Source organism: Sebastes fasciatus, chromosome 6 (genome assembly GCF_043250625.1).
Source record: "Sebastes fasciatus isolate fSebFas1 chromosome 6, fSebFas1.pri, whole genome shotgun sequence".
In the NCBI taxonomy this organism is placed as follows: domain Eukaryota; kingdom Metazoa; phylum Chordata; class Actinopteri; order Perciformes; family Sebastidae; genus Sebastes; species Sebastes fasciatus.
This window is the reverse complement of record NC_133800.1, coordinates 776,147-802,732: the sequence shown is the minus strand read 5'-3', so window position 1 is coordinate 802,732 and position 26,586 is coordinate 776,147. Positions and strand designations below refer to the sequence as shown.

The 26,586-nt window shown below is 41.3% G+C and overlaps 3 protein-coding genes across 5 annotated transcripts in view; 2 read left to right on the top strand and 1 right to left on the bottom strand.

Moving 5' to 3' along the window:
* slc4a5a (solute carrier family 4 member 5a) overlaps positions 1–10,880 on the top strand; it is a 140,519-nt gene extending 129,639 nt beyond the window's left edge. The window contains exons 22-26 of the mRNA XM_074637052.1: positions 1,085–1,153; positions 1,670–1,843; positions 3,657–3,815; positions 3,910–3,968; positions 10,178–10,880. Of these exons, the coding sequence (XP_074493153.1) occupies positions 1,085–1,153; positions 1,670–1,843; positions 3,657–3,815; positions 3,910–3,968; positions 10,178–10,343 (627 nt within the window). The 3' untranslated portion in view covers positions 10,344–10,880. The remainder of the gene's footprint in view (positions 1–1,084; positions 1,154–1,669; positions 1,844–3,656; positions 3,816–3,909; positions 3,969–10,177) is intronic.
* A 24-nt stretch (positions 10,881–10,904) lies between these two features.
* ogfod2 (2-oxoglutarate and iron-dependent oxygenase domain containing 2) lies at positions 10,905–17,405 on the bottom strand. 3 transcript variants are annotated; one of them, XM_074637044.1, is made up of 7 exons: positions 17,142–17,404; positions 16,842–16,898; positions 13,801–13,911; positions 13,614–13,713; positions 13,414–13,538; positions 13,016–13,273; positions 10,905–12,811 (listed from the first exon to the last, which is right to left on the bottom strand). In XM_074637044.1, exons 1-7 carry the CDS (start codon positions 17,274–17,276, stop codon positions 12,548–12,550), a joined length of 1,050 nt encoding a protein of 349 aa, XP_074493145.1. In that variant the 5' UTR covers positions 17,277–17,404; the 3' UTR covers positions 10,905–12,547. The 3 variants fall into 3 exon arrangements, with proteins under 3 accessions (XP_074493145.1, XP_074493144.1, XP_074493146.1); XM_074637043.1 differs by having other exon boundaries at positions 13,414–13,713; positions 17,142–17,405; XM_074637045.1 differs by having other exon boundaries at positions 13,414–13,713; positions 17,132–17,254.
* Positions 17,406–19,186: 1,781 nt separating this feature from the next.
* LOC141768734 (gypsy retrotransposon integrase-like protein 1) lies at positions 19,187–22,909 on the top strand. The gene is made up of 8 exons (XM_074637041.1): positions 19,187–19,586; positions 20,097–20,290; positions 20,391–20,502; positions 20,604–20,742; positions 21,002–21,056; positions 21,149–21,406; positions 21,485–21,601; positions 22,352–22,909. Exons 1-8 carry the CDS (start codon positions 19,418–19,420, stop codon positions 22,607–22,609), a joined length of 1,302 nt encoding a protein of 433 aa, XP_074493142.1. The 5' UTR covers positions 19,187–19,417; the 3' UTR covers positions 22,610–22,909.
* The last annotated feature ends 3,677 nt before the right edge of the window (positions 22,910–26,586 follow it).

The window sequence follows — 26,586 nt, the reverse complement described above, 5'->3', positions numbered from 1 at the left end:
AAGTAGTAGAAACTAGTTTAACCAGGATCATTTCTCAAAGTGTCTGAATGTATTTTAGAGCGTTTTCATATCAGGTACCGCATGTCTACACAATCGCACCGTGTTGTACCGCGTTGAGCCGTACCGCGTTGATCCGCACCGTGTTGTACCACATTGATCCGCACCGTGTTGTACCGCGTTGATCCGTATCACGTTGATCCGTACCATGTTGATCCGTATTGATCCGTACCGCGTCGATCCGTACCGCGTTGATCCGTACCGCGTTGATCCGTACCATGTTGATCCGTATTGATCCGTACTGTGTTGATCCGTACCGTGTTGATCCGTATTGATCCGTACCGTGTTGATCCGTACCGTATTGATCCGTACTGTGTTGATCCATATTGATCCGTACCGTGTTGATCCGTATTGATCGGTACCGTGTTGATCCGTATTGATCCGTACCGTGTTGATCCATATTGAGCCGTACCGCGTTGATCCGTATTGATCCGTACCGTATTGATCCGTACTGTGTTGATCCATATTGATCCGTACCGTGTTGATCCGTATTGATCGGTACCGTGTTGATCCGTATTGATCCGTACCGTGTTGATCCATATTGAGCCGTACCGCGTTGATCCGTATTGATCCGTACCGTATTGATCCGTACTGTGTTGATCCATATTGATCCGTACCGTGTTGATCCGTATTGATCCGTACCGTGTTGATCCGTATTGATCCGTACCGTGTTGATCCATATTGAGCCGTACCGTGTTGATCCGTATTGATCCGTACCGTGTTGATCCGCACCGTGTTGATCCGTAACGTGTTGATCCGTACTGTATCCGTACGCTGCAACAGGAAATCAACTGGGACAATACCCAGTTGATTTCCTGTTGCAGCGTGTGTGAATGAGACAAGCTGACAGGAAGTAAACATAATAAGTAAACAGTAAACAAGCTTTTGCCTAGCAACGCAATATAGATAGCGGTGAATGGTCTCCAGTGTTAGCAGTCTAGAACCTGAACCATGTAGCCATGTTGCTAACTGTAATAATGTAATAATAATATTAATAAGATGTTTTCATGTGTTCCTACTGCTCTAGTTCATCCCCATGCCCGTGCTGTACGGTGTCTTCCTCTACATGGGCGTAGCTTCCCTCAGTGGGATCCAGGTACGCTGACTGTGTGCCAGCTGCTGATGTTGTTTATCATAATTAATTGAGTTATTGTGGTTGAACATCTTACTTATTGCATTTCTGATGGCAGACGGGAAGCGGCCTATTTAACGCTGCCAAGCAAACAAACAAACAAGCAGGCAGACGTGATCCGATCAGCAGTGTCCTCAAAATCACATGGAAGCAAACAAACATGTGGAGGATGAGTTTTAAGCTCCCACATTGTGTGTCATGATGTTGAATAGATGAACCAGAGATGTGAGAACTGGGCTGTGGCTGTGGCTGTGGGTGTGTCAGGCGTCTCATTATAAGAACTAATATCTAGAGGAACACCTTTACAGATGCATTTAGATGATGATAACGTGGAGCAGGTGCTCCTCAGTACCTTTCCAGGCTGAACTGTGATGCATACAGATCCCCCATAATCCTCTGGTGTTTATTAATCATTCATAGAGGTCTACATGCAGTAACCTGTCTCCTCATTGCCCCTCCTTGTCTCATCGTCCTCCACAGTTCTGGGACAGGATTAAGTTGTACATGATGCCGTCCAAGCACCAGCCCGACTTCTCCTACCTCCGCCATGTTCCTCTGAGGAAGATTCACCTGTTTACACTGATCCAGATCGCATGTCTGGCTGTGCTCTGGACCCTCAAATCCACCTTCTTGGCCATCATCTTCCCCGTTATGGTATGTGATTCCGATGACTCCTGTGTTGTTGTATCGTGGGTAGAGGAAGAGAGGCAGCTGTTTGCTTTTAACCCTCTGAGACCCATATAGACCTGTTTTAGTCTTTTTATGGGGTTACAGGGGGTCTTTAGGGCGGTCCAGGGGGTCTTTAGGGGGGTACAGGGGGTCTTTAGGGGGAGATAGCGGGTCAACAGTAGATGTCACATAGAAGTGGTGTACATCATCTGAAAGCTGAGAAACTGAAGCTTAATCTGAGATGCAGCTCAGCACTGTGTGTCAAGTTGTTCTAGATAATAATGAATCAATCAAAATCAATAGTGAAAGTGTATAAGGGCTTAGAACATTATGATAGAGGTATATGATGGTCATCCCCGTGCTCTATTATGTCTCTTGGGTTGATACACAGATTTGGTGCTAAATGTAACCATTTTTTACCACTGGAGAATTGATCAAAATGATCAATAATCCCTCCAAAATACCACATCAAGACACCGAGATCTTGAGGAACACCATAGAAGAAGACATGCTGTGATTTGGGATCAAAAACTTTTGACATTTGGAGATTTCTGCATTTTTCGGCGATTGGATGGCGAGCACTTGTGTTGTGTAAACTGCTCAGAAACCCCTTTATTGTCAATGTAGCTAGGAAAGCCATCCATCCTCTGAATGCTCTAGGTCTCTAGTCTGATCCATCCATCCTCTGAATGCTCTAGGTCTCTAGTTTGATCCATCCATCTTCTGAATGCACTAGGTCTCTAGTTTGATGCATCCATCCTCTGAATGCTCTAGGTCTCTAGTTTGATCCATCCATCCTCTGAATGCTCTAGGTCTCTAGTCTGATCCATCCATCCTCTGAATGCACTAGGTCTCTAGTTTGATCCATCCATCCTCTGAATTATCTAGGTCTCTAGTTTGATCCATCCATCCTCTGAATGCTCTAGGTCTCTAGTTTGATCCATCCATTCTCTGAATGCTCTAGGTCTCTAGTTTGATCCATCCATCCTCTGAATGCTCTAGGTCTCTAGTTTGATCCATCCATTCTCTGAATGCTCTATGTCTCTAGTTTGATCCATCCATCCTCTGAATGCTCTAGGTCTCTAGTTTGATCCATCCATCTTCTGAATGCTCTAGGTCTCTAGTCTGATCCATCCATCCTCTGAATGCTCTAGGTCTCTAGTCTGATCCATCCCTCCTCTGAATGCTCTAGGTCTGTAGTTTGATCCATCCATCCTCTGAATGCTCTAGGTCTCTAGTTTGATCCATCCATCCTCTGAATGCTCTAGGTCTCTAGTTTGTGGCTGTAAAGTTTCATGAGGCTGTGATTATCCTAGAGGTCACCACAGGTCATTTTATACAGTGAGGTCAATGAAATGTATCCTATGGGGACTAACATCATCACACATGAATACAGTTGGGCTCATTGGATCCACAAGAGTCTTAGCTTTACAGTGATACCCAATTTCTGGAATTCAAGACTGTTTAGGGACCCCAGTATGCAGAAATATTCAGATACACCATTTTAGGATGGACACAATAACACATTTATACTGCATGTGATTATCATAAAGTGGGCATCCACAGATCAGAATAGATAGTTGGGATGTTGGTGGATTTAAAGAAACATGGCAGAGGTTCTAATGTCTATTTTAAAGAGCGTAAAAGAGGAAGTGATGTGATTGTACAGCAGTACTTCATGTTAAAGTTATTTACAAATGTCATCCAGCTAAATCATAATCAGACCATAACCGGGACATGGGATGAATGTTAATGGGAGTTAAAGGAGGCTGGTGTGTCTCTGTGCTGAACCCTTCAGATTCTGGGTCTGATGGTGGTCCGGAAGATGCTGGACATGGTCTTCTCCCAGCACGACCTGGCCTGGATGGACGACCTCCTCCCTGAGAAAGAGAAGAAGAAGAAGGACGATAAGAAGAAGGAGAAGAAGAAGCCCAAAGCAGACGACAGCGAGGAGGAGGTGAGTAACTCTAGCTGCTGCTGCCCCCTGCAGGACTGACGCATCATGACACCACTTTCTGATGGTCTGGGTCTCTTGGTGTGCTTGCTTTCAGGACAAGAGCCACGTCTACTCCAACCACTCCCCCAGTCCCGAGTCCGACCTGGACCGCAGGTACTGTGTCCTCAAACTGCACATCCCCTACAGAGACCTGGTCTATCCTGATGTGGATCAGTCTCAGTGGGGAGCGTACTGCCAGGCGGCTGCCACACACAGCGCTCTGTAACACACACACACACGCACACACACACACACACACACATAGACAGGTACCATTTTGTCACACACAGTAAACATCCACAAGTTAAAGGGTCAGTTAAAGGGTCCGTTTTTAGTTTTTCCCTTACTCCCTTAGTGAGGCCGATATCTCAGGTGGAATAGAATATTATGTGAATGTGTGATATAGAAGTTTAGCGTCTGTTTAGGCTCTGACTTATGGAAGCAGCAGGCAGGAAGTGGACTCCCTCTGGAGGACTGTAGACTCCGAGCCTCCAGGTGGATGCTGCTAGGGTTCAGCTGAGGCTCATAAAATACCACAACAAGTGACAGCAGACAGTAAAAGAGTGAGCAGAGCACTGATGGCTCAAGTACACCTCCATGGTTACAAGATATATGTTTATACCGTCTCAGCCACCTTATTCCAAGCACCCATGATGCTTTGCGTGAATTATGGCCGCAACTTCTGGCGACCTCCACGCCATTTTTCCTGTGAGATTTGAGTAAGTTTGTGAGATGCGCCCACAGCATCCACAGCACTCACAGTGCCCCACAGCGTCCACAGCACCCACAGCACTCACAGTGCCCCACAGCGTCCACAGCACCCACAGCACTCACAGCACCCACAGCACTCACAGTGCCCCACAGCACCCACAGCACTCACAGTGCCCCACAGCGTCCACAGCACCCACAGCACTCACAGTGCCCCACAGCGTCCACAGCACCCACAGCACTCACAGTGCCCCACAGCATCCACAGCGTCCACAGTACCCACAGCACTCACAGTGCCCCACAGCGTCCACAGCACCCACAATACCCACAGCACTCACAGCACCCACAGCACTCACGGCACCCACAGCACACACACCACCCACAGCACTCACAGTGCCCCACAGCACTCACAGCGCTCACAGTGCCCCACAGCGGCATACACAGCGCTCACAGCGCCCGGAGGGGACGCTCCATACCTGACTGCAGCTTGAGAGGGGAGATGACTAGATCAGCGAAAATGTACATTTCAACTTAATTTATGCTTCTCACAGTACTGTAGTCTGTATGAAATGATTATGACCCTATCACACGTTGTATTACCCTTTGTTGAATAAATGCTTTCAGACGGGCATTTTTAACATCAACGGTGCTCACTGACTACTTGGCACTGCAGCAGCAACTCTGTCAACAGACGCTGTTTTCAGGTCATCCTGCGCCCAATATTGATGTTGCAGCAGTGTTATTTAATAAAACATAAATAAAGTTAACGTTTATTACATCAATTGAATAGTTTGACATTTTACATTTTCATTAATCGCCGTTGAAATCATGTTACGCGCTCTGTACGGAACACCGTTAAGCTTAATGATCTTCCTACACAGGTGGAGGCGTTACTCTTCACCACTTTACTCAAAAACCGTTAGTCCAAAAGACATCAGTCAAAGTGTAGACTGTCTAATGGATGGTCCTCCGGAGAATGAGCACACAAACAAGCTTGTGTATGGAACACCGTACCAGAGCTCCGCAAGGACATTTTAGAAAATACGAATTTAACGTTAGTTAAATATCTGTTAAAAATAAAGCAGGATTTTGTAAATTGAAGGAGAATTACTCTTGAAAAGAAGAGCAGTTGGTGGTTAGCCACTATGGTTAGCCACTATGGTTAGCCTATGGGACCATGGATGTATAAAGAGAACTAGATCCAGCGTTGGAGGCGGGGCCCAGAGTGTCTCAGTGGAGCATGAAGACAAAATGACTCCACTTCCGACTGGAAAAGTACCTGGATCTTCCGGCGATCTTCCTCATCCATTGGGCCCATAGAGCAGGCGCAGTAGTGTTTCCTTTAACTCCTCCTCCCAGCCCTCGCTCCAGCCTCGGTCTGGGTCTCATTCACATGAACAGAGGAAGGGAAATAACTCTGGATTCAGCTGTTAGTCCGTTTTATAACTTTTAGGACCTGATGATTTAAATAAGGACTATTAGAGTGTTCATACTGGGGAGTTGATTCACCTCAAAATAAATGATCCTCTGAGTTACAGACGTCTCTTTCCCAATGGAAGTCTATGGGAAAAGTCTTTTTGGGCCCGATGGCATCACGTGACGGACACGGAAGTTGTAGTACCGCCGTTTGGCCACTACGAAAGTTGGCATCAACGACCGGCGCTCTTCCTGGGGGGTTGTATGGGACTAACTAGCCTACTGCTACTTCTGCTATCTCACCGGAAGTTACGCCCCCATCATCCTTTCTACAGTAACACCCCCGAGAATAAGGCGGATAAGAGATTTTAAATGTCAGTGGGAACATCCTGGTAGAATAAAGGTGAAATAAACTAAAAACTGTGTTGTAGTGTGAAGAGTCCGTGTTGTAGCAGCAGCAGCCTGGAGGTGACGGTCTGAACCAGACTTCACTTTATCTGCTCATGTTTTCAGACGTCTGCCTCAGAGATTTAAGCCTCTGCCAAACAATGGAGGTGATGGAATATTGTTTATGGTGCTCTCAGCAATGAAAAATAGAGTAGCAGTAGCTCTAGAAACATTGTCCCTCCCTGCTACATCATATAATAACAGAACACATATAACAGTTTTCACTGGGACCATTTCTTCAATAGAAAGATTTGACGGTTGACGTTGAGCTTCCTGGATCCTCCAAAGTAACTCAGACAGTGTTTCAGGAAACACACACTGCTCCGGATTCTTTATGATGTCAGCGCCACTCACTAAACTCCATTCACCTCCGTGGTAATGAGGTGGCAGCAGGAATCTATGTCACAGATTTTAACAACGTTGGCGTCTGAAGCTCCATTAGATATGTCTGAACCTCTGTTAGATACGTCTGATGCTCCGTTAGATACGCCTGAACCTCCGTTAGATACGTCTGAACCTCTGTTAGATACGTCTGAACCTCCGTTAGATACGTCTGAAGCTCCGTTACATACGTCTGAAGCTCCGTTAGATACGTCTGCAGCTCCGTTAGATACGTCTGAAGCTCCGTTAGATACGTCTGAAGCTCCGTTAGATACGTCTGAAGCTCAGTTAGATACGTCTGAACCTCCGTTAGATACGTCTGAACCTCCGTTAGATACATCTGAAGCTCAGTTAGATACGTCTGAACCTCCGTTTGATACGTCTAAAGCTCCGTTAGATACGTCTGAAGCTCAGTTAGATACGTCTGAACCTCCGTTAGATACGTCTGAACCTCCGTTAGATACGTCTGAAGCTCAGTTAGATACGTCTGAACCTCCGTTAGATGAGTCTGAAGCTCTATTAGATACGTCTGAAGCTCCGTTAGATACGTCTGAACCTCCGTTAGATACGTCTGAAGCTCTGTTAGATACGTCTGAAGCTCCGTTAGATACGTCTGAAGCTCAGTTAGATACGTCTGAAGCTCAGTTAGATACGTCTGAAGCTCCGTTAGATACGTCTGCAGCTCCGTTACATACGTCTGAACCTCCGTTAGATACATCTGAACCTCCATTAGATACGTCTGAAGCTCCGTTTGATACGTCTAATGCTCCGTTAGATACGTCTGAAGCTCCGTTAGATACGTCTGCAGCTCAGTTAGATACGTCTGAACCTCCGTTAGATACGTCTGAAGCTCTGTTAGATACGTCTGAACCATTAGATGTTTTTTGTTCTTTGGGTGAACTGACCTTTTAAAATATGTGCAAATCTATACATTTGAATTGAATTGGTTAAATAGTTTAAATGACCACAGCAAACACAAATACGGAGGGAGACACAGTAGTATGACAGTAATCCATAGAAGCCCTCTGTTATATTATATTAAGGTTCTTTTCCTCATGACAAGCCATCAGCCCTGTTCTGTTGTTTACTCCCAGATTAACGCCCTCCAACAATAAAACACCCTTCATTACTTCTTTTTATTCCTTCTTTCGTTCATTTTTCTGAATAAATGTAAATGATACCCTTTGTGGGTGGACATCTAAAGTAAAATTATTTACACGTGGTATTGTCCTCGTAGTCCAGTGTCCCCTCGTTTTCCTGCTGGGCTCAGTCTCCTCTCCATGCTCTCTAAGGCAATGCAGATGATTGTGATGTTACTGTGATCGTGTGCTGACGTCTCTCAGTAACTCGGCAAGCTGTCATTCTTCTCTTGCCGGTAGTTCTGACCTGAACTACCGGCTGTACAGTTCTAGCTCTGTGTCTTGGTACAGTTCTGTACAGTTCTAGCTCTGTGTCTTGGTCAGGGTTCTTTGTTTAGGTTAACGTGTGTGGGATTTCAATAGATGAGAATGTGCTGTATTAGGCCTGTTGTATATCATGTAGAGGATCCACTTGTATAATCATCCACATGCAACAAGCATCATTGTTTTGGTTGTTTCTTTTTCCTCCATGAATCACTGTCAGTCTGGCGCCTGCATGTGACCAGTAGCTCCTGCTGCGGCTGTTTCTGCTCACCTCTTCTCAATATGTATGAAACCTTTAACCACAAATACTCTGTTTTTATCCTTTGCTGGAGAACTGACCCTCATGTCTGCATTGCTTTGAAAGAGGCATGGTTTGGAGTAGACTGTGTAACTGATTATTGATTACAGTTTTTCTCGATTGTTTACACACATTTTCTGAAAGCATGCCTCATACTCTCAGAACTCTACACACAAATCCAAAAACACACACACAATGGGCAAAACCCCTCAATTCTCCTGCAAAATTAAACTTTACATTCAAAACAATGTTATTTCTTCTCAAAATGGTATTTTGTTTTCAAATGACACACACAAACCATCATATGAATAGACATTTATAAGAACCAGTTGAACACTGATGTGCTCAATGTAAAACACTATGATGAATGGAAAACACTTCTTCTCCATTCATCATAATGACTTAGGCCCTTTTTTTGTTCAGTGTTACACTTACTACAGACAGTACATACATGTGTTGTAAAATATTTTAGAATATTGTTTTTATACTCAGAACACACAAATACATGGTAACAAATATATTTTATTTTCCCCACAAAAACAATGTACACAGTGTACATCCCAACCAACACAAAGTTGCACATACAGTGGTCTACATACAAAACAACAGAAGAATTTACTGTATACAGTTACAGTAAAAAAAACTATGCTGTATCCTCTCTTCTGTTTCGGTCTGGCCACAGCACCTCATCCACATCACAAGCAATGTTTTCCCTGGCCAAGCAGCGGGGGAAATATCGCTTAGCATGTTGAATCCAGCCATGAAAAGCATCAACTGATTGCTAATTGTAACACTGTGTGACAGGTGTTTGCCCATGTGATGAGTCAGTGTGCATAGTAGGGCAATTGACTTTAGAATTTTGAATGACAGTGTGTTCCTTGTGAAAACGAGATTTTCTTCATGAAAATTGTGCCAAATGCAGAGCATTGTGTGTAGTGTTCTGAAAAAAGTGTGTTTTAGAACTGCAATTTGAGTGTAAAGCAGGAATTGTGCTTGTAGTTTAGCAGAATTGGTTCAGGGGGTTGGTGCATGAGTTACATGTTGTGGTCATTGTGTGTCAAGTACCAGTATTTGTGTGTAAACAATTGAGAAAAACTGTAATATGAGGTTGTTGTGTGTGGATTTAGATGAAGATGGTTTTCTATTCTGCCTTTAAAGCTGCTTAGAAAGCATTTCTATCATCAAACCTTACCAACCCCTCTGTTTATACAGCCTCCCAGTGAGCTTCTGCATTCAGTCATTAGTTGAACACATAATGTTACAACATGTACTGACTTAAACTCAGTCTCCTCTCATAAGGTAGAGATGGACCTGCTGCTACTACTACTATACTATCAGACATGTAGTTTGGTCTTTGCTCTCCTTTGGAATATGAGAAATGTGTCTCCTGGGCTGAGGGTTTGAACAAACTGATTCCCATGTTCATGGTGTACGTCCTCTCCCAGTCCCCAACTTTACCACGAGGCACCGTGTCCACAAACGACCACCACAGCAGCTCGTCTCACTCATCACTGACAGGAGCTGCTGTGGTGTTTGACCGGGGGTCATGATGCCACATGGCTGACCTCCTCCACCCTCCTCCACCCTCCTCCTCCCTTCTCCCTCCTCCTCCCTCCTCCACTCTCCTCCTCCCTCAGTGTCTTTGGTAACTGGAGCTTGCCCTTCCTCAGCATCACCCTCCACCTGAAGATCTCGTGCCCGTCGTCTCCAGCCATGCCCCTGGGCCGAGGGATGGCGTGCCCCGTGCCCCAGGTCAAGATCGAGATGGAATCGGACTACGACTCGGACATCGACCACCACCGCCCTCGGGACATGAACAGCGAGACCACGTTATAAAGCTCAGACTCTACTCGTCTTGTTGACAGAACAACGCACGTCTAGTTGTGTGTGTGGGCAGCCAGTGCTGACCCAGGGTCAGTACGAGGTGGCACAGACTGACAGACGGCCGTCTACAGACTGATCCAAATCAATGCAGTCGGACAGCTTCAACTTTGAGCTTTTAAATTGGTTGAATAATATATAAATACTAAATGTATTTGTTTACTTGCATGATGTAAATGTCCATAACAACAGAGGAAATATGTATCTGTATGTTCTGTATAGGATTATGTATTCAATGTGAAAATATTTATCTATATACATACAAGCTATATATTAATATTGTACTATTACTTTAAATCTTTACTAATCTTGAAATCGGTACAATGTCAAAACCTATTGTCCAATCATTTCATCTGTGCCCAGACTTTGACTTGAGGCAGGAAATGTGAAAACAAACAACTATTTACCACGAGCTCGTAAAGTCTCCTGTCTATGTTAGTCTTCGGTGTTTGTCTCAGTGTGCCGTAGTGGGCCTCGGTTTATCTGGAACAAAAAGAAACAACCAAAAAGTCCTGATGTTGCTGAGCAGGATGGATTTATTGAGCCAGATGTAGCGTACAGGTTTCTATTTGTGTTTTTACTCTCAAAGACTCTGTATGAGAACACGATTAACTTCCAACACAACACGTATGACAGTAACAACAAGTTGACAGATATATAATTGATGTCATTAAAATGCCATTATTCCAAAGCATGTGGTTTGTCTTGTGTTGAACACGCTGGCTCAGCCATGTTGAACGTTAAATACATATCATCACAAATGTGTGTTCACGTCCGTTCCTCCGGATCTACCACACGGTTGGTCAAATGGAGAACACCAGGTTACAGCCAGCCGTTTAAAGATGCTGGTTTAATATCAGCAATGTTGACTTCTGGATGTCTGATTGATCCCAGACTGACACCAACAGGCACCGACAGATAGAACGAGGGTGGTGTTCTGGCTCTATTCTTCACAGAGAGGTGACCACAGACTGGACACCAATCATTTGAAATGAAAGGTGTCCTGTGGAGGTGTGGTGTGCCTCCTTGAGGTCTCACAAACATGTTAAATGCATTTCCTTCCTGCATTGTTTGTTGACACCCATGTTAGCTGCTCCTGTCTAGAAGGTAACCCACAAATTGGGAAACTGGCGAGAAGGTAAAGGTTAGGAAAGGTCATCGGGCAGCGAGCCTCACCACACTTTTTGCAAGTTTTCGCAATTTGTGGGCAGGGCTGCACAAAAAGATGTTTACAGACTTTGGGTGTTGGAACTGGTAATGAAAGAGATAGTAGATATTTAGTAGATATTCTAAATTTGTTGGCACATAACACAGTACAATCCTACTGTATAAATACATGTATGGGTTGTTAGACATTATTGGACTAATATTTGAGACAATAAAGTCATAAATATACTTATCATAATATTTGACAGTACACGGAATGTCTGAAACAGAATTATAGTATTAAAAGTAAAAATAATAAATATTCATCATTTCAATTTGGAATGCAGTCACAATGTGTCATTAGAATAATTATTATTATATCATTATTTAATCATTATTTCCATTTTTTCTATAGTGACAAATGGTGCCTTCAAATGAAACTGGTGAGCTGGTGTTTACAACACGGGAAGTTGTGTATGCGTGGCGTTCAAGTGGTTAAGTCGTGAGAACACCGCTGCTAAGCAACGGCAATATTAACGTTACTGTCGACGTCTAGAAGCCACAGAGGCTAACAATTTAGCAAGCTAACAAGCGGGTAACATAGTACATTAAATGCAAAGGCATTATTACCAAGAAAAACAATATACGACTAAAATTACAATATATTAACTTATTATGTACCGAAAAATGAACTTCCACGGCCTCCGCCATTTCTGACGTCAACAAACACGTCACAAGTCGTGAACTCGGAGCTTTCAGAAACCTTCTACTGACGAGGTTGTGAATACGACTAGAGGGGGCGTTCATATGGACTCTTCTGGTGGACACGGTAAACACCACCACATCTGAAGACACCACCAGTGTAGTCTTGATTAACTGTAGCATGTCTGTCTCTGGGCAGGACCAACTGAGATCTAAATGTATTCCTCCAGCATCGTCGGAGGTAGCAGCACTGGGGGACGCCACATCCGACACACAGTGGCTTTATTAGCGGCCGACAGCAGCGGGATGCGTCACGTCATCGCACAGGAAGTGTTGAGCAGAGCATCGCGTTGTGTGAACCCGTCAGCGAAGCCCTCCCCCGCCACCAGCGTGGGCCTCCGGTTGCACATGGGGCACAGCTGGTTGCGTTCCTGTGAGGCTCTCATCCAGATGATGAGGTTCCAGCGCTGGCCGGAGGAGATGGGCAGGGCGCCGTGCATGTGCTGGCCCCGGTGGAGGAGGCCCTCGCTCACCCGGTGTTCAACCTCTGAACACTCCATCTCACTTAAAGGCACCTGCAGCAGCAACACAACCACCAACGGTAGACAGGATTTAGCAGTTCATTAAGGACCACCATCAACTATTCACTTTCTAATGGAATGTCAGTACAGTACTTCTAAACTGCCAGAAAAGCTTTCAATACTTGATCAGCAGGCTTTCTTATCTTAGAAATGATGTTAATAAGAAGTAATAGTAGTAATAAGAGTACAGTAGTTCACCTGTCTCATATCACCAAAGTACAGGTTGCCATCGGTGAAGTCCTTTCCCAAGGACACATTGAGGGTGACCTCTGCGTTGTCGTAGTGGTAGCTCAGGTCCACGTCTTCATTCAGGTCGTATTTAACAACAAAGGCCTTGTGGCTGTCCAGACAGCCCCCCCCACAGTCCGGGTACAGCAGGGAGGTGAGCGGACGCAGGTAGAGCCGACGGAGGGGCGTGATGAAGCCCTCGTCAAAGCCCAGTTCATTCAGGAGGATCTGAAAGAGAACAAATGAGAAGAACATCATGATTTCATGGCTGGTGGACGACGGGAGGCCACGACAGCACAATAAATGACTGAGCAGTGACTGAATGGAGCTTCAAGGGGTTTCAGCCCATATAGGAACACATGCATTACCCCGTAGTGGTTCATGGTGTTGGGTCTTCCTTTAGGTGCGGAGGACTGCTCAAAGTGCTCCAACTCCTCCACCAGCTGCTCACAGAAGCTTCTCTCAAACACGGGGAAGCGGTAAGCCCTCGCAGCTTCAACACAAAGATGGAAATCTATTAAAGACTTCTTGTTTGAACTGCAGCCCCTGAGAAGAAATGAAAGCTCACCTGCCTCTTCCTCCAACAAGTCTCTGAGACCTTCATCACTGATGTCGCCGCTTCGACAGTACGCAACAATCTGCTTGAACTTGGGTGCAAGGTAGGACTCCTGGGGAGAGGTGGTGTGTCTCAGTGAGTTAATGACACATTATTCATGATTAGGATTAATAGCAGCGGCTGATAGTAGCTGAAGTACCTGCAGATGGTAGACATGAGGATGGAGAGGTTGGTACATGTCTTTTATAGCAGCAGCTCTCTCAGCGGACGTCACGCCTAGACGCCTTCGCCTGTCCACTTCCTGTGAAATCTAAACGGAGGAGTTATACGTTACAGTGGTAGCAGGGTAGCAGTTCTACGTACGCTGCCTCATCATCACATCTTTATCTCATTATCTTGAGACACAGAGCTTTTTTATCATTTGTTTGATGATATGTTTCTTTATTGTGATCCAGATACATACTTGGACAATGTCAAAATACATTTGTCAGTGATCTCTTGTGGAAAAAAAGTATGTGATGGAGACACTGTTTGTAAATGGCCTCACATTTCTGTACTGAAATGTTACTTTTCAGTCGGCATACACGATACCAATATATCTGTGCAGTAACTAACATGGGTCTGTATTTCAGTCTGGCCAATATGTCAGTCTAGCTCTACTTCCAACATCTTGTTTTGTAACAGTAAAACTCAAAGATACTAGGTTAAGAAAAGCAACAAATATTCACTTTCAACAGGCTGGAAGACATTTAAAGCGTTTTACTTCAAATAAAATATCAATAATCATCACATGATTTTGAGAAATTATCTAATTGCAAATTATTTTGACTGACATTGCAATTGTGATATGATTTGCGATATAAGAGGGAATGATCAGTTTTACATCATTATTCTCGTTTCCACTGAAAAACCTATTAAAGTGATTGTGGTGTGATTTGTGCAGGGACCTGATGCCTAAAGATGTTTTCTTAAGTCTGTAGAATATGATGAATAGGCCACGACGTCTCTGCAGCACAACAATATCTCATTTAGCATAGGATTTTGACACACACTTCGCCTTTAACAAATATTGCGACTCCTCTGATTTGAAAATTGCAGATTTTGTTACAGACGTGGACAAAATTGTTGGTACCCTTCCGTTAAAGAAAGAAAAACCCACAATGGTCACTGAAATAACTTGAAACTGACAAAAGTAATAATAAATAAAAATGTACTGAAAATTAACTAATGAAAATCAGACATTGTTTTTGAATTGTGGTTCAACAGAATCATTTTAAAAAACAAACTAATGAAACTGGTCTGGACAAAAATGATGGTACCCTTAACTTAATATTTAGTTGCACAACCTTTTGAGGCAATCACTGCAATCAAGTGATTTCTGTAACTTTCAATGAGACTTCTGCACCTGTCGACAGGTATTTTGGCCCACTCCGCTTGAGCAAACTGCTCCAGCTGTCTCAGGTTTGAAGGGTGCCTTCTCCAGACTGCATGTTTCAGCTCCTTCCACAGATGTTCAATAGGATTTAGATCAGGGCTCATAGAAGGCCACTTCAGAATAGTCCAATGTTTTGTTCTTAGCCATTCTTGGGTGTTTTTAGCTGTGTTTTGGGTCATTATCCTGTTTGAGGACCCATGACCTGCAACTGAGACCAAGCTTTCTGACACTGGGCAGCACATTTCGCTCCAGAATGCCTTGATAGTCTTGAGATTTCATTGTACCCTGCACAGATTCAAGACACCCTGTGCCAGATGCAGCAAAGCAGCCCCATAACATAACCGAGCCTCCTCCATGTTTCACTGCAGGTACAGTGTTCTTTTCTTTGTATGCTTCATTTTTGCCTCTGTGAACATAGAGCTGATGTGACTTGCCAAAAAGCTCCAGTTTGTCTCATCTGTCCAAAGGACATTCTCCCAGAAGCTTTGTGGCTTGTCAATATACATTTTGGCAAATTCCAGTCTCGCTTTTTTATGATTTGGTGTCCTCCTCGGTTGTCTTCCATTAAGTCCACTTTGGCTCAAACAGTGACGGATGGTGCGATCTGACACTGATGTACCTTGACCTTAGAGTTCATCTCTAATCTCTTTGGAAGTTGTTCTGGGCTCTTTGGTTACCATTCGTATTATCTGTCTCTTCAATTTGTCATCAATTTTCCTCTTGCGGCCACATCCAGGGAGGTTGGCTACAGTCCCGTGGACCTTAAACTTCTGAATAATATGTGCAGCTGTAGTCACAGGAACATCAAGCTGCTTGGAGATGGTCTTATAGCCTTTACCTTTAACATGCTGGTCTATAATTTTCTTTCTAATCTCCTGAGACAACTCTCTCCTTAGCTTTCTGTGGTCCATGTTCAGTGTGGTACACACCATGATGCCAAACAGCAGTGACTACTTTTCACCCTTTAAATAGGCAGACTGACTGATTACAAGTTTGAAGATACCTGTGATGCTATTTACAGGACACACCTTAGTTTAACATGTCCCTATGGTCAAATTATTTTCAATCTTTTCTAGGGGTACCATCATTTTTGTCCAGGCCAGTTTCATTAGTTTGTTTTTTAAAATGATTCTGTTGAACCACAATTCAAAAACAATATCTGATTTTCATTAGTTAATTTTCAGTGAATTTTTATTTATTATTACTTTTGTCAGTTTCAAGTTATTTCAGTGACCATTGTGGGTTTTTCTTTCTTTAACGGAAGGGTACCAACAATTTTGTCCACGTCTGTATACATGTTGATTAATTGTGCAGCTCTATTTCAAATGTATGTGGGTAACTCTTATCAGTGAGATGTTTGCGGTTTATTTCACCCCTACAATGAAGTGAACCAAATGTAAGTAAGTCATGTCAGGAATCTGTGTCAACTGGGGCTGTGTATTGGCAAGAATCTGGTGATATGATTCAATATATTGCGATTTTTGTATGTCATTTTAGGAAAACTGTCATAATGTAAAAAACACAGAACCACATGCATAAAATCTGAATGAAAAAAGTGTTTTTTATGCAATCAGAACAGATCTGCATTGCATTTATCAGTGTAACATCCAACATGACAGCACTACATGAGAGGACCCATACACCGAGAGGGAGCAGATCTTTGATAATGATATAAAGTATTATTAGAAGTATTGACTGAGTTCATCTTGCATGAGAACTGTTCATTAAAAATCAATACAGTATTGTTGAGAATCGATACAGTATCACAAAACGATAGTTGAAACGTCCCGAACACACTGTGTTACCTTGTTGAACACATCCTCCAACTGTTGGTCCGTCTCACAGCCGAGCGACCCGAGCAGCTGAAAATCAAACACACACAGTCAGTCAGTAATACATCCATGGTCAGTCAGTTATACATCCATGGTCAGTAATACATCCATGGTCAGTAATACATCCATGGTCAGTCAGTAATACATCCATGGTCAGTCAGTAATACATCCATGGTCAGTCAATCATACATCCATGGTCAGTCAGTGGAGGACAGAAAGCAGACAGACAGTGGAGCTGTTAGCTTAGCTAGCTGAGAGGCTACCATCACTCACTGCTCGGTAGTCGTGTGTGAACTGCTGCTCGGACAGGAAGCGGACATGCAGCTTGTAGTCCTCCAGGTAAATGTGATCAGTAGTGAAACAGTTACAGAAATAAAACTGACGACTTCCGTCCTCCTCGTTTGTCATTACTATCTGTTTCAAAGGGATGACTTTAATCAAACACACAGACGTGTAATAAACGCAGTACTACCACCAACACTGTATTACACGGCTACTTCCGTGTTCTTTAGCTAGCAGGCTAGCAGCAACAAACAAACCTCACACTTCCGGTCGTCAAATACTCTTCAAAATAAAAGGCTCATCTCCACAAATCCCAAACTAGCTAACGTTAAAGAACGTATATTGATTGATTGCTTGAACATTCCGTACTAACATGTTATGTAGTAGCTAAAACAGTATGTGAGATATTTTAGTATGTCCGATACCTTAGTATGAAACTAACAGTACGTGAATTGCATACTATTTCCGGTGAAATATTACAGTATGCAACCCCAACACAAGAAAACAACAGCAACAACAACAACACCGGACCCTACAGTGCATATAGCTATATCCCACGATGCAATGCGGTAGGGACGACAATGTTCATAACAGACGTTGATGGACAGCTCTCTAACATGAAGAACAACTGTACGTATAAGATGTCACTTTGCTAGGCGTATAATATAGATTTTAAATTCATTCAGAATTTGATTCTCACAAAACGTAGTTTTAGTCACATGAGGTTGGCACGGGTTACCATGGTTACACGTCTCCAACCGGCGAGGAGGCTCTCAAAAAGTGACGACCTAAATAGCAGTTATTTTTTTTTTTTTTTTTTTTTAATACTTCATTTCAAAAGTTCAAAACAGTAGATTCATAAACATGTTAAGACTTTTCATTACAATTCTGCAACTATTTTTTACAGTATAAAAATAATATTAAAATAAAATAAATTATACAACAAATAAAAAACAATCAGGCTGTGTTAAAGGTCCCATATTATAAAAAGTGAGATTTTCATGTTTTTTTTTTATTATAAAGCAGGCTTAAGTCCTATATAAATACAATGAAAGTATCGAAACGCTCAATCCACAGGGAAATACACACACCCCATATTCAGAAACTCTGCATTTGAAACAAGTTGTCACAAATATACAATATTTAGACCCTTTACACAATTTTAAACATAAACATTCTAAATGTGTCCCAGTTTATTCCTGGTTGCAGTGTATGTGAATGTCATCAGCTGACAGGAAGTACACATGGACCCAAGCTGTTGCATAGCAACGCAATCCTGTTGCAATTCCGTCAAAATGCGCTAAAACGGAGTGTTTCAGTGAAAGGGTAAATACAGGCATATTCAGGCAGACAGTATGAGGAAAATGAAGGTGTTTTTTTTAACATTACAGCATGTAAACATGTTCTAGTAGAAACACAAAATACAAGTATGAACCTGAAAATGAGCATAATAAGGGACCTTTAAACAATTGGAATAAATTTGAAATGTCTAAAGACAATCAGTTTTTGCCAATTTAGAATTTTTGAGTTTTAAGTTACAATCATAGTCAAGTCATAGTTTTAAAATCAGTATCTTTAAAAATATAAAAGGAGGATATTCTTTTAAGCCATATCATTTTATGTATATAATATTTTGCTAAGATATCAATCATATTAATTATATAAATATGTAAATCTCATCTGCCGAAAAACTGGGATTGTTAAAAGTGAGTAATATCTCAATTTTTGTTAGTATGATATCTTTTTCAAAATGTTTTGAGAAGTTCTTCTGTAAATTAAACCAAAAAGAAGTAGCATGAAAACAATCTACAAACATAGCTGATAAATGAATATCAAATATATTAAATTGCAGTTCAGTGCGTCTGAAAAGACACATACTAGTGTTAATTCACACAGAAGTATGTGAAATGATAGTACACATGTTGAGGATGTTGTGCAGAGGATGTGATCTCGGACGAAGCCGGCAGGAGGAAGCCGTCGTTGTCCAGCAGGGGGCGCTAAACAGCGTAATGCACAAAACTGGACACAAACAGCATGAATGTAAACGTAGAAGAAGAGAAAGAAGACAGCTCAGTCTGTAGCTTCGTCCTGATCAGACATCCATGATGCTGATGTGGTTTAGTTGTGGACTATTTGGCTTCGTTAGCATTAGCTAGCACTGCTGCTAACTATGCCGATGAGCAGTCAGTAGATGCCTGTTTCTGGATGTGTAACTTCACAGGTGTCTCTTTCCGCTACCAGTACTAATGTGTGTAGTGTGAGCGGACATGTTGAGCGTGGAGTGTCTGCAGGTGGCTGAGGAGGAGGTGGTTGAATCCAGCTCCAATAAACTCGGTGACATTTATATGTTTGTGGCTAAAGGCTGTTTTCCTCAGACGATGAATCCTTTACGAAAGAAGAACCTGAAAAGATACGCCCAGAAGTTTATCATCGAGGGTAAGGCTTGTTGTAAAACACTGATGCTGTGCTTTCCTCTAGCTACATTACGGACTTCCATTCAACAAGCTGACAGTTTCAAATGGTTTAACTTGTGGGTCAGTGTTCTACCATGTAGGACATAACGTGAGATATGATATGACTCTGTAGGAGCCTGTCGAACAGTCCGCTCACTAACTTAGTGATTCATTATCACCTGCACTCCTAAAACCGGACTCTAGTAACGTTACTTGGTAAATTACCGTGTGCTTCATGGTGGAAGAGAATTATGGGAATAACATAACTACTTCTAAAAGTCCAAATGTTGTGGAGATAAGTGAGAGTATGTACATATGCCGAACCGGAGGGGTTGAACCCGACTGCTCTGAGCAGGTCCAGTTATGCTATTATCTGTATGTCTACTTTAAAAGATAAGCAAGACAACATTAAATACTTGTTTTTTTTTAACGAAGTATGGTGTAACGTTATGGTGTCCTAGCTTGTCCATATCTCTTCATTGGTTCATTCCAGAGGGCAAGCTGTACTATGTGGGACCCAAGAAAGAGGAGAAGAGGGAGGTGGTGATAGAGGCTGAGAGGAAGAGGCAGATTTTTCTCGACTGCCACTTCAATGACATCGGTCATCACCTGGGCCAGAAGAAGACCGTCCACAGGATCCAGAGCAAGTACTACTGGCTGGGGATCATCAAGGACGTGGTGGACTGGGTACATACATCTTTATGTCTACAGTGTTTTCTTAACATCACTGAGACGTGATGATGATGATGATGATGATAATGTTTAACCTTCACGGTGACTGTTTCAGATAAAGGTATGTGAGACCTGTCAGCATACAGAGAGGAATAAAAACCTGGCAAGGACTGTCCGGCCTATAAAAGTGGACGCACCGTGGGATATAGTTGGGATTGACATTATAGGTTTTTGCCTTGATTAATTTCATCATTTCTATATTTTTCTGCTGTAACATCTCTTTCCATGCGTTGAGCCGTGTTTGCTGTTTCTCTCTTCTCTTCACCAGGACCTTTCCCAGAGACACCGCAGGGCAACACCAACGTCACCGTCCTCATCGATTACTTCAGTAAATGGCCAGAAGCTTTCCCAGTGCAAAAGACAGACGCTCTCTCTGTTGCAAAATGTATTTCCAAATGCATATACAGGTAGAAAGATTTCACACAATCTTAAATAATCATATTGTGGATGTATTTAGACAGAATGTGTTATTTTGTGATCCATGTGAGACCATTTTCATGTCCCCCAAAACCAAATTATTTTGTGTTTTTGATAATTCATGCCTCCAAATCTTTAATAAAAGGCCACTATCGGGATGCTGGCATTTAATTCTGACTCTGATTTTCCACAAAATGACAATATGTTTTTAACCTGGAGTTGGACTCATTCTGTTTTCTGTTCCATCAGGTTTGGTGCCCCTAAAACACTTGTGTGTACGCAGACTGCTGACTTCTGTGATGAGGTGAGATGTGAGTCACAAAGTTAATGAAGATAAACGGATTAGATATTGTAGCAGTGCTGTGGGCCAGTTTTATCAGTACGGGTGTTTTCTAGGTGACGAAGCTGCTAAACGACAGGTGGAGCATTGTGCAGAAGGTGTCTCCTCTGGATCAACCTCAGCTCAACCCGCTCCACGACTGCACCAGTCCTCTACTGAGGGAAGCTGTTGTGCAGATGGCAACGGAGAAGCAGGCCGACTGGGACGACTTCCTGGACCCTGTGCTGTTTCTGTTCAGGACGTCCACCAACCCTACGACCAAGTTCAGCCCGTACTCCCTCATGTTCAACAGGAAAGCTAATCTACCAAATGAGGTAGGACTCCATTGACATGGAAAAAAATCAAACTGTGTGGTTTGTTTCTGCTTCCTAATGTTCCTTCTTTTCCTCTAGACTACGCTGAGCCCGCTGAATTATGACGACCAAGAGCAGGATATGTATTCCACAAAGGAGAAGGCCTCAGCGTATATGACCATAATGCAGGAGCAACAGAACTCTGTGAAGCACCTGGTAATTGTCTAGTCTTTCTCTATCACAGTGGGTGCTGCTGGTGGATTTTCTTCTTTGTTTGTCCGATTGTCACATGCACATCACTGCTTCGTGGGTTTTGACAAAAGTTCAGGAATGATGATAGTCATTGCTGCGTCTTTAAAGGTCCCATGAAATGGAGTCTATGCTCTTAGTGTGATGTAGATTTTCTTTTTGGGATGGGATGTGAGGGGTCACGGTCAGGTGTAAACAAATGGGCTTTAAGACATTTTATTTATACAGCATGAGGTCACCAGTGAAGATGCACGGTTTGAAGGGACATTTAAATGCCTGAATTGATGGAATTTTTCAAGCTGCATTAATAGATTTATTGTTGGCCACTTGGAGGCAGCAGAACAAGCTGAAAGACATCAGAAACACAATCAGGTTTTTGGCCAAGTAGCTTTTCACATACAACGGATTTGCTTTGGTGTAGTGGTGCATGGACAAGAAACATAAATGTGGAATAGAAAAAAATTACAGTAAAATATTTAAAAAATACTATTTAAAAATGTCAAGAGATGAACAATGTAAGTGTTGAAAAAGAGAGTTGGGCAGGAATGTGCAAAAACCACACACAGCCTCCTGCCAGAGGGGAGTGGTGATACCTGACCCTGATGTTCTTACTGAAAAGTACCATTGTTCAGCCCAGATGTTTTCTATTTGTTTTGTTCCTTTTATTTAAAAGAATCCCGTCTGTTTAGTGTCTGACTGTGTGTGTTCCTCCTCCAGGTGATTGCCAACATGAACGCAGCCTACAAACAAGAGAAGAAGAAGAACGCCAAGCGAAGGACACACAACATGCCCTCGATGACCTTTAAAATCGCAGATCCTCTGTTCGGGGCAGGAGACTCGCCCTCCCCGAAAAAGCTGAAAGACAGTTTATATTTATCTTTTCCTGTTGAGATGGTGCTGGCCACCGAGCAGAGCAGCTCCGAGGACATGAAGACGGAGTTAGCCTATCACTTATCTGAGCCTGACGTCCACTGAGGACGAACGCTCACAGATCCGCATGTTGTCATGAGCTGCCTGAAGTCTTGGACACAAGAAGGGAAATCCAGATGTTGGTGAAATGAGTGTGATAATCAGTTGTAGATTTATCTGGCACTCAGAAACAGAATCAATGTGCCAAAGAAATGGAAGTAAACATTCACCCACATGAATTGTTTCCCTACAAAAAAAATTTTGTTTCCCATGAAAATGATGTTAACTTATTTTTACTCCACTGTGTCATACAATAGATTTTTAAGCTACAATACATTAAAATAAAGGTATTGTTTCATTTGGGTAGCCTTGGTGTATAGTCATTATCTGATGGGAAGTTAGATACTACTGAGGACGATTTGTTAGTGTTATTAATATATATGGCCCAATGGTTTATATCTGTGGACCTGCTTTCAACATTGCAGATTGTAGAAACTAAACACACAAGTACCAAAAGTGTCAATGAGCGAAAACATTGAAAACATGTAAAGAATTAGTTAACTCAATGAGTCGGATGCATTTGCAGTAGTGGAGTTTCAGTTTCTTTATTTTGAATCCATTTGTTACCTATAAGAACGGATTAAAATCAGATGGATGATACATGGAAGTTAAAACAGAGACGGGGCAGCAATTTCACACATGCGAACATTACAGCTGAACTAAAAAAGCAATTTCTGAAGAAATTGCGGTGTGAATGCTGGTTGCTGAAGAGTTGACGCTACGCTGTAATGCTGGCTTGAATGTTTTTAGAAGAATGTGAAGTAGTAGGAATAGATGGAAAAGTGGGAATGGGTTGAATTTTTATGAATTTCATTGAAAAGTTGAATAATACCAATAATTTAGCAAAGATGTGGAATATTTGAAGGTTTTTGAATAGCTGACGCTACACTGCATTGATGGCTTTAATCTGTATGAAGAAGGAGAAGAAGTAGGAAGAGTTGAAAAAGTGCTAATGGGTTTAATTTGTATGAAGTTCATTGAAAAGTTGAATAATACTAATGGTGTATAAAAGATGTGGACTATTTTAAGGTTTTTAAATAGCTGATGCTACACTGCGTTGCTGGCTTTAATCTGTATGAAGAAGGATACAGAATCAGAATCAGAAGAATATGAATCAGTAAATAAATGTTGTAATTGAATGAAAAGCAGCTGAAGCATTATAAATAGTTAGTTCTGAGTTCCCTGTTAAGAAAGTTACCTTATGGGGCTTTTATTTTGAAAAACTAAGTGAATCCCTAGTTTCCTGTTAACATACAATGAGAGTTGGGGGCTTTTATTTTGTAAAAGTAGTCTAATTGGGAGCTTCCCGTTAAGAAACAGTCACTCGATGGGGCTTTTATTTTGAAGGGACAGGTTAGGGGGAGGCATAATAAGACTATCTGATATCCACAGGGACAATATTCCATAAGAAAGAGGTATTATAGGCCTCATTGTGAGCCTCCTTTTAATAAAACTACAACTTTAGGTTTAGGCAACAAAACTACAACTTCTTTAGGTTTAGGCAATAAAACTACAACTTCTTTAGATTTAAGCAACAAAACTAAAAACGGCTTTAGATTTAGGCAACAAAACTAAAACTTCTTTAGATTTAGGCATCAAAACTACAACCTCTTTTAGGTTTAGGCAACAAAACTACAACTTAAGGTTTAGGCAACAAAACTAAAACTTTAGATTTAGGCAACAAAACTACAACCCATTTAGGTTTAGAGAATAAAACTAAAACTTCAGGTTTAGGCAACAAAACTACAAACCATTTAGTTTTAGATTATAAAACTAAAACTTCTTTAGGTTTAGGCAACAAAACTAAAACTTCTTACGGTTTAGGCAACAAAACTATAACTTCTTTAGATTTAGGCAACAAAACTACAACTTCATTAGATTTAGGCATCAAAACTACAACCTCTTTTATGTTTAGACAACAAAACTACAACTTCTTTAGATTTAGGCAACAAAACTACGGCTTTTCTAGATTTAGGCAAGAAAACTACAACCCATTTAGTTTTAGGCAAAAAAATACAACTTTTTTAGGTTTAGACAATAAAACTACATCTTCTTTAGGTTTAGGCAATAAAACTACAATGTTAGGTTTAGGCAATACAACTACAACTAACGTTTAGGCAACAAAACTACAACTTATTTAGGTTTAGACAACAAAACTACAACTTATTTAGGTTTAGGCAATAAAACTACAACTTTAGGTTTAGAAAACAAAACTACAACTTCTTTAGGTTTAGGCAATACAGCTACAACTTTAGGTTGTGCAACAAAACTACAACTTATTTAGGTTTTCGACAACAAAACTACAACTTATTTAGATTTAGGCAACAAAACTAAAACTAGGTTCAGCCAACAAAACTGCAACTTCTTTAGGTTTAGACAATACAACTACAACTTCTTTAGGTTTAGGCAACAAAACTACAACTTCTTTAGGTTTAGGCAATAAACTACAAGTTATTTAGGTTTAGACAATAAACCTACAACTTCATTAGATTTAGGCAACAAAACTACAATTTCTTTAAATTTAGGCAACACAACTACAACCTCTTTAGATTTAGGAAACAAAACTACAACTTGTTTAGGTTTAGACAATAAACCTACAACTTCTTTAGGTTTAGGCAACAAAACTATAACCTTGATAGGTATATTCAATAAAACTACAACTTCTTAAGGTTTAGACAATAAAACTATAACTTCTTTAGATTTAGGCAACAAAACTTCAACTTCTTTAGATTTAGGCATCAAAACTACAACTTCTTAAGGTTTAGACAACAAAACTACAACTTCTTTAGATTTAGGCAACAAAACTACAGCTTTCTTAGATTTAGGCAAGAAAACTACAACCCATTTAGTTTTAGGCAACAAAACTACAACTTCTTTAGGTTTAGACAATAAAACTGCAACTTCTTTAGGTTTAGGCAATAAAACTACAACGTTAGGTTTAGGCAATAAAACTACAACTTTAGGTTTAGAAAACAAAACTACAACTTCTTTAGGTTTAGGCAATACAGCTACAACTTTAGGTTGTGCAACAAAACTACAACTTATTTAGGTTTTCGACAACAAAACTACAACTTATTTAGATTTAGGCAACAAAACTAAAACTAGGTTCAGCCAACAAAACTGCAACTTCTTTAGGTTTAGACAATACAACTACAACTTCTTTAGGTTTAGGCAACAAAACTACAACTTCTTTAGGTTTAGGCAATAAACTACAAGTTATTTAGGTTTAGACAATAAACCTACAACTTCATTAGATTTAGGCAACAAAACTACAATTTCTTTAAATTTAGGCAACACAACTACAACCTCTTTAGATTTAGGAAACAAAACTACAACTTGTTTAGGTTTAGACAATAAACCTACAACTTCTTTAGGTTTAGGCAACAAAACTATAACCTTGATAGGTATATTCAATAAAACTACAACTTCTTAAGGTTTAGACAATAAAACTATAACTTCTTTAGATTTAGGCAACAAAACTTCAACTTCTTTAGATTTAGGCATCAAAACTACAACTTCTTAAGGTTTAGACAACAAAACTACAACTTCTTTAGATTTAGGCAACAAAACTACAGCTTTCTTAGATTTAGGCAAGAAAACTACAACCCATTTAGTTTTAGGCAACAAAACTACAACTTCTTTAGGTTTAGACAATAAAACTGCAACTTCTTTAGGTTTAGGCAATAAAACTACAACGTTAGGTTTAGGCAATAAAACTACAACTTTAGGTTTAGAAAACAAAACTACAACTTCTTTAGGTTTAGGCAATACAGCTACAACTTTAGGTTGTGCAACAAAACTACAACTTATTTAGGTTTTCGACAACAAAACTACAACTTATTTAGATTTAGGCAACAAAACTAAAACTAGGTTCAGCCAACAAAACTGCAACTTCTTTAGGTTTAGACAATACAACTACAACTTCTTTAGGTTTAGGCAACAAAACTACAACTTCTTTAGGTTTAGGCAATAAAACTACAACG

Excerpts from the sequence above, each read along its gene's own strand:
- LOC141768734 (XM_074637041.1), top strand. The coding sequence starts at position 19,418 with ATGTTGAGCGTGGAGTGTCTGCAGGTGGCTGAGGAGGAGGTGGTTGAA. Across the intron at positions 20,291-20,390 it reads TCAAGGACGTGGTGGACTGG|ATAAAGGTATGTGAGACCTG; the intron begins GTACATACATCT and ends TGACTGTTTCAG. Across the intron at positions 21,057-21,148 it reads CTGCTGACTTCTGTGATGAG|GTGACGAAGCTGCTAAACGA; the intron begins GTGAGATGTGAG and ends GGTGTTTTCTAG.
- ogfod2 (XM_074637043.1), bottom strand. The coding sequence starts at position 17,276 with ATGACAAACGAGGAGGACGGAAGTCGTCAGTTTTATTTCTGTAACTGT. Across the intron at positions 16,899-17,141 it reads TCACACACGACTACCGAGCA|CTGCTCGGGTCGCTCGGCTG; the intron begins GTGAGTGATGGT and ends TTTGATTTTCAG. Across the intron at positions 13,912-16,841 it reads TGGAGGATGTGTTCAACAAG|ATTTCACAGGAAGTGGACAG; the intron begins GTAACACAGTGT and ends TCCTCCGTTTAG.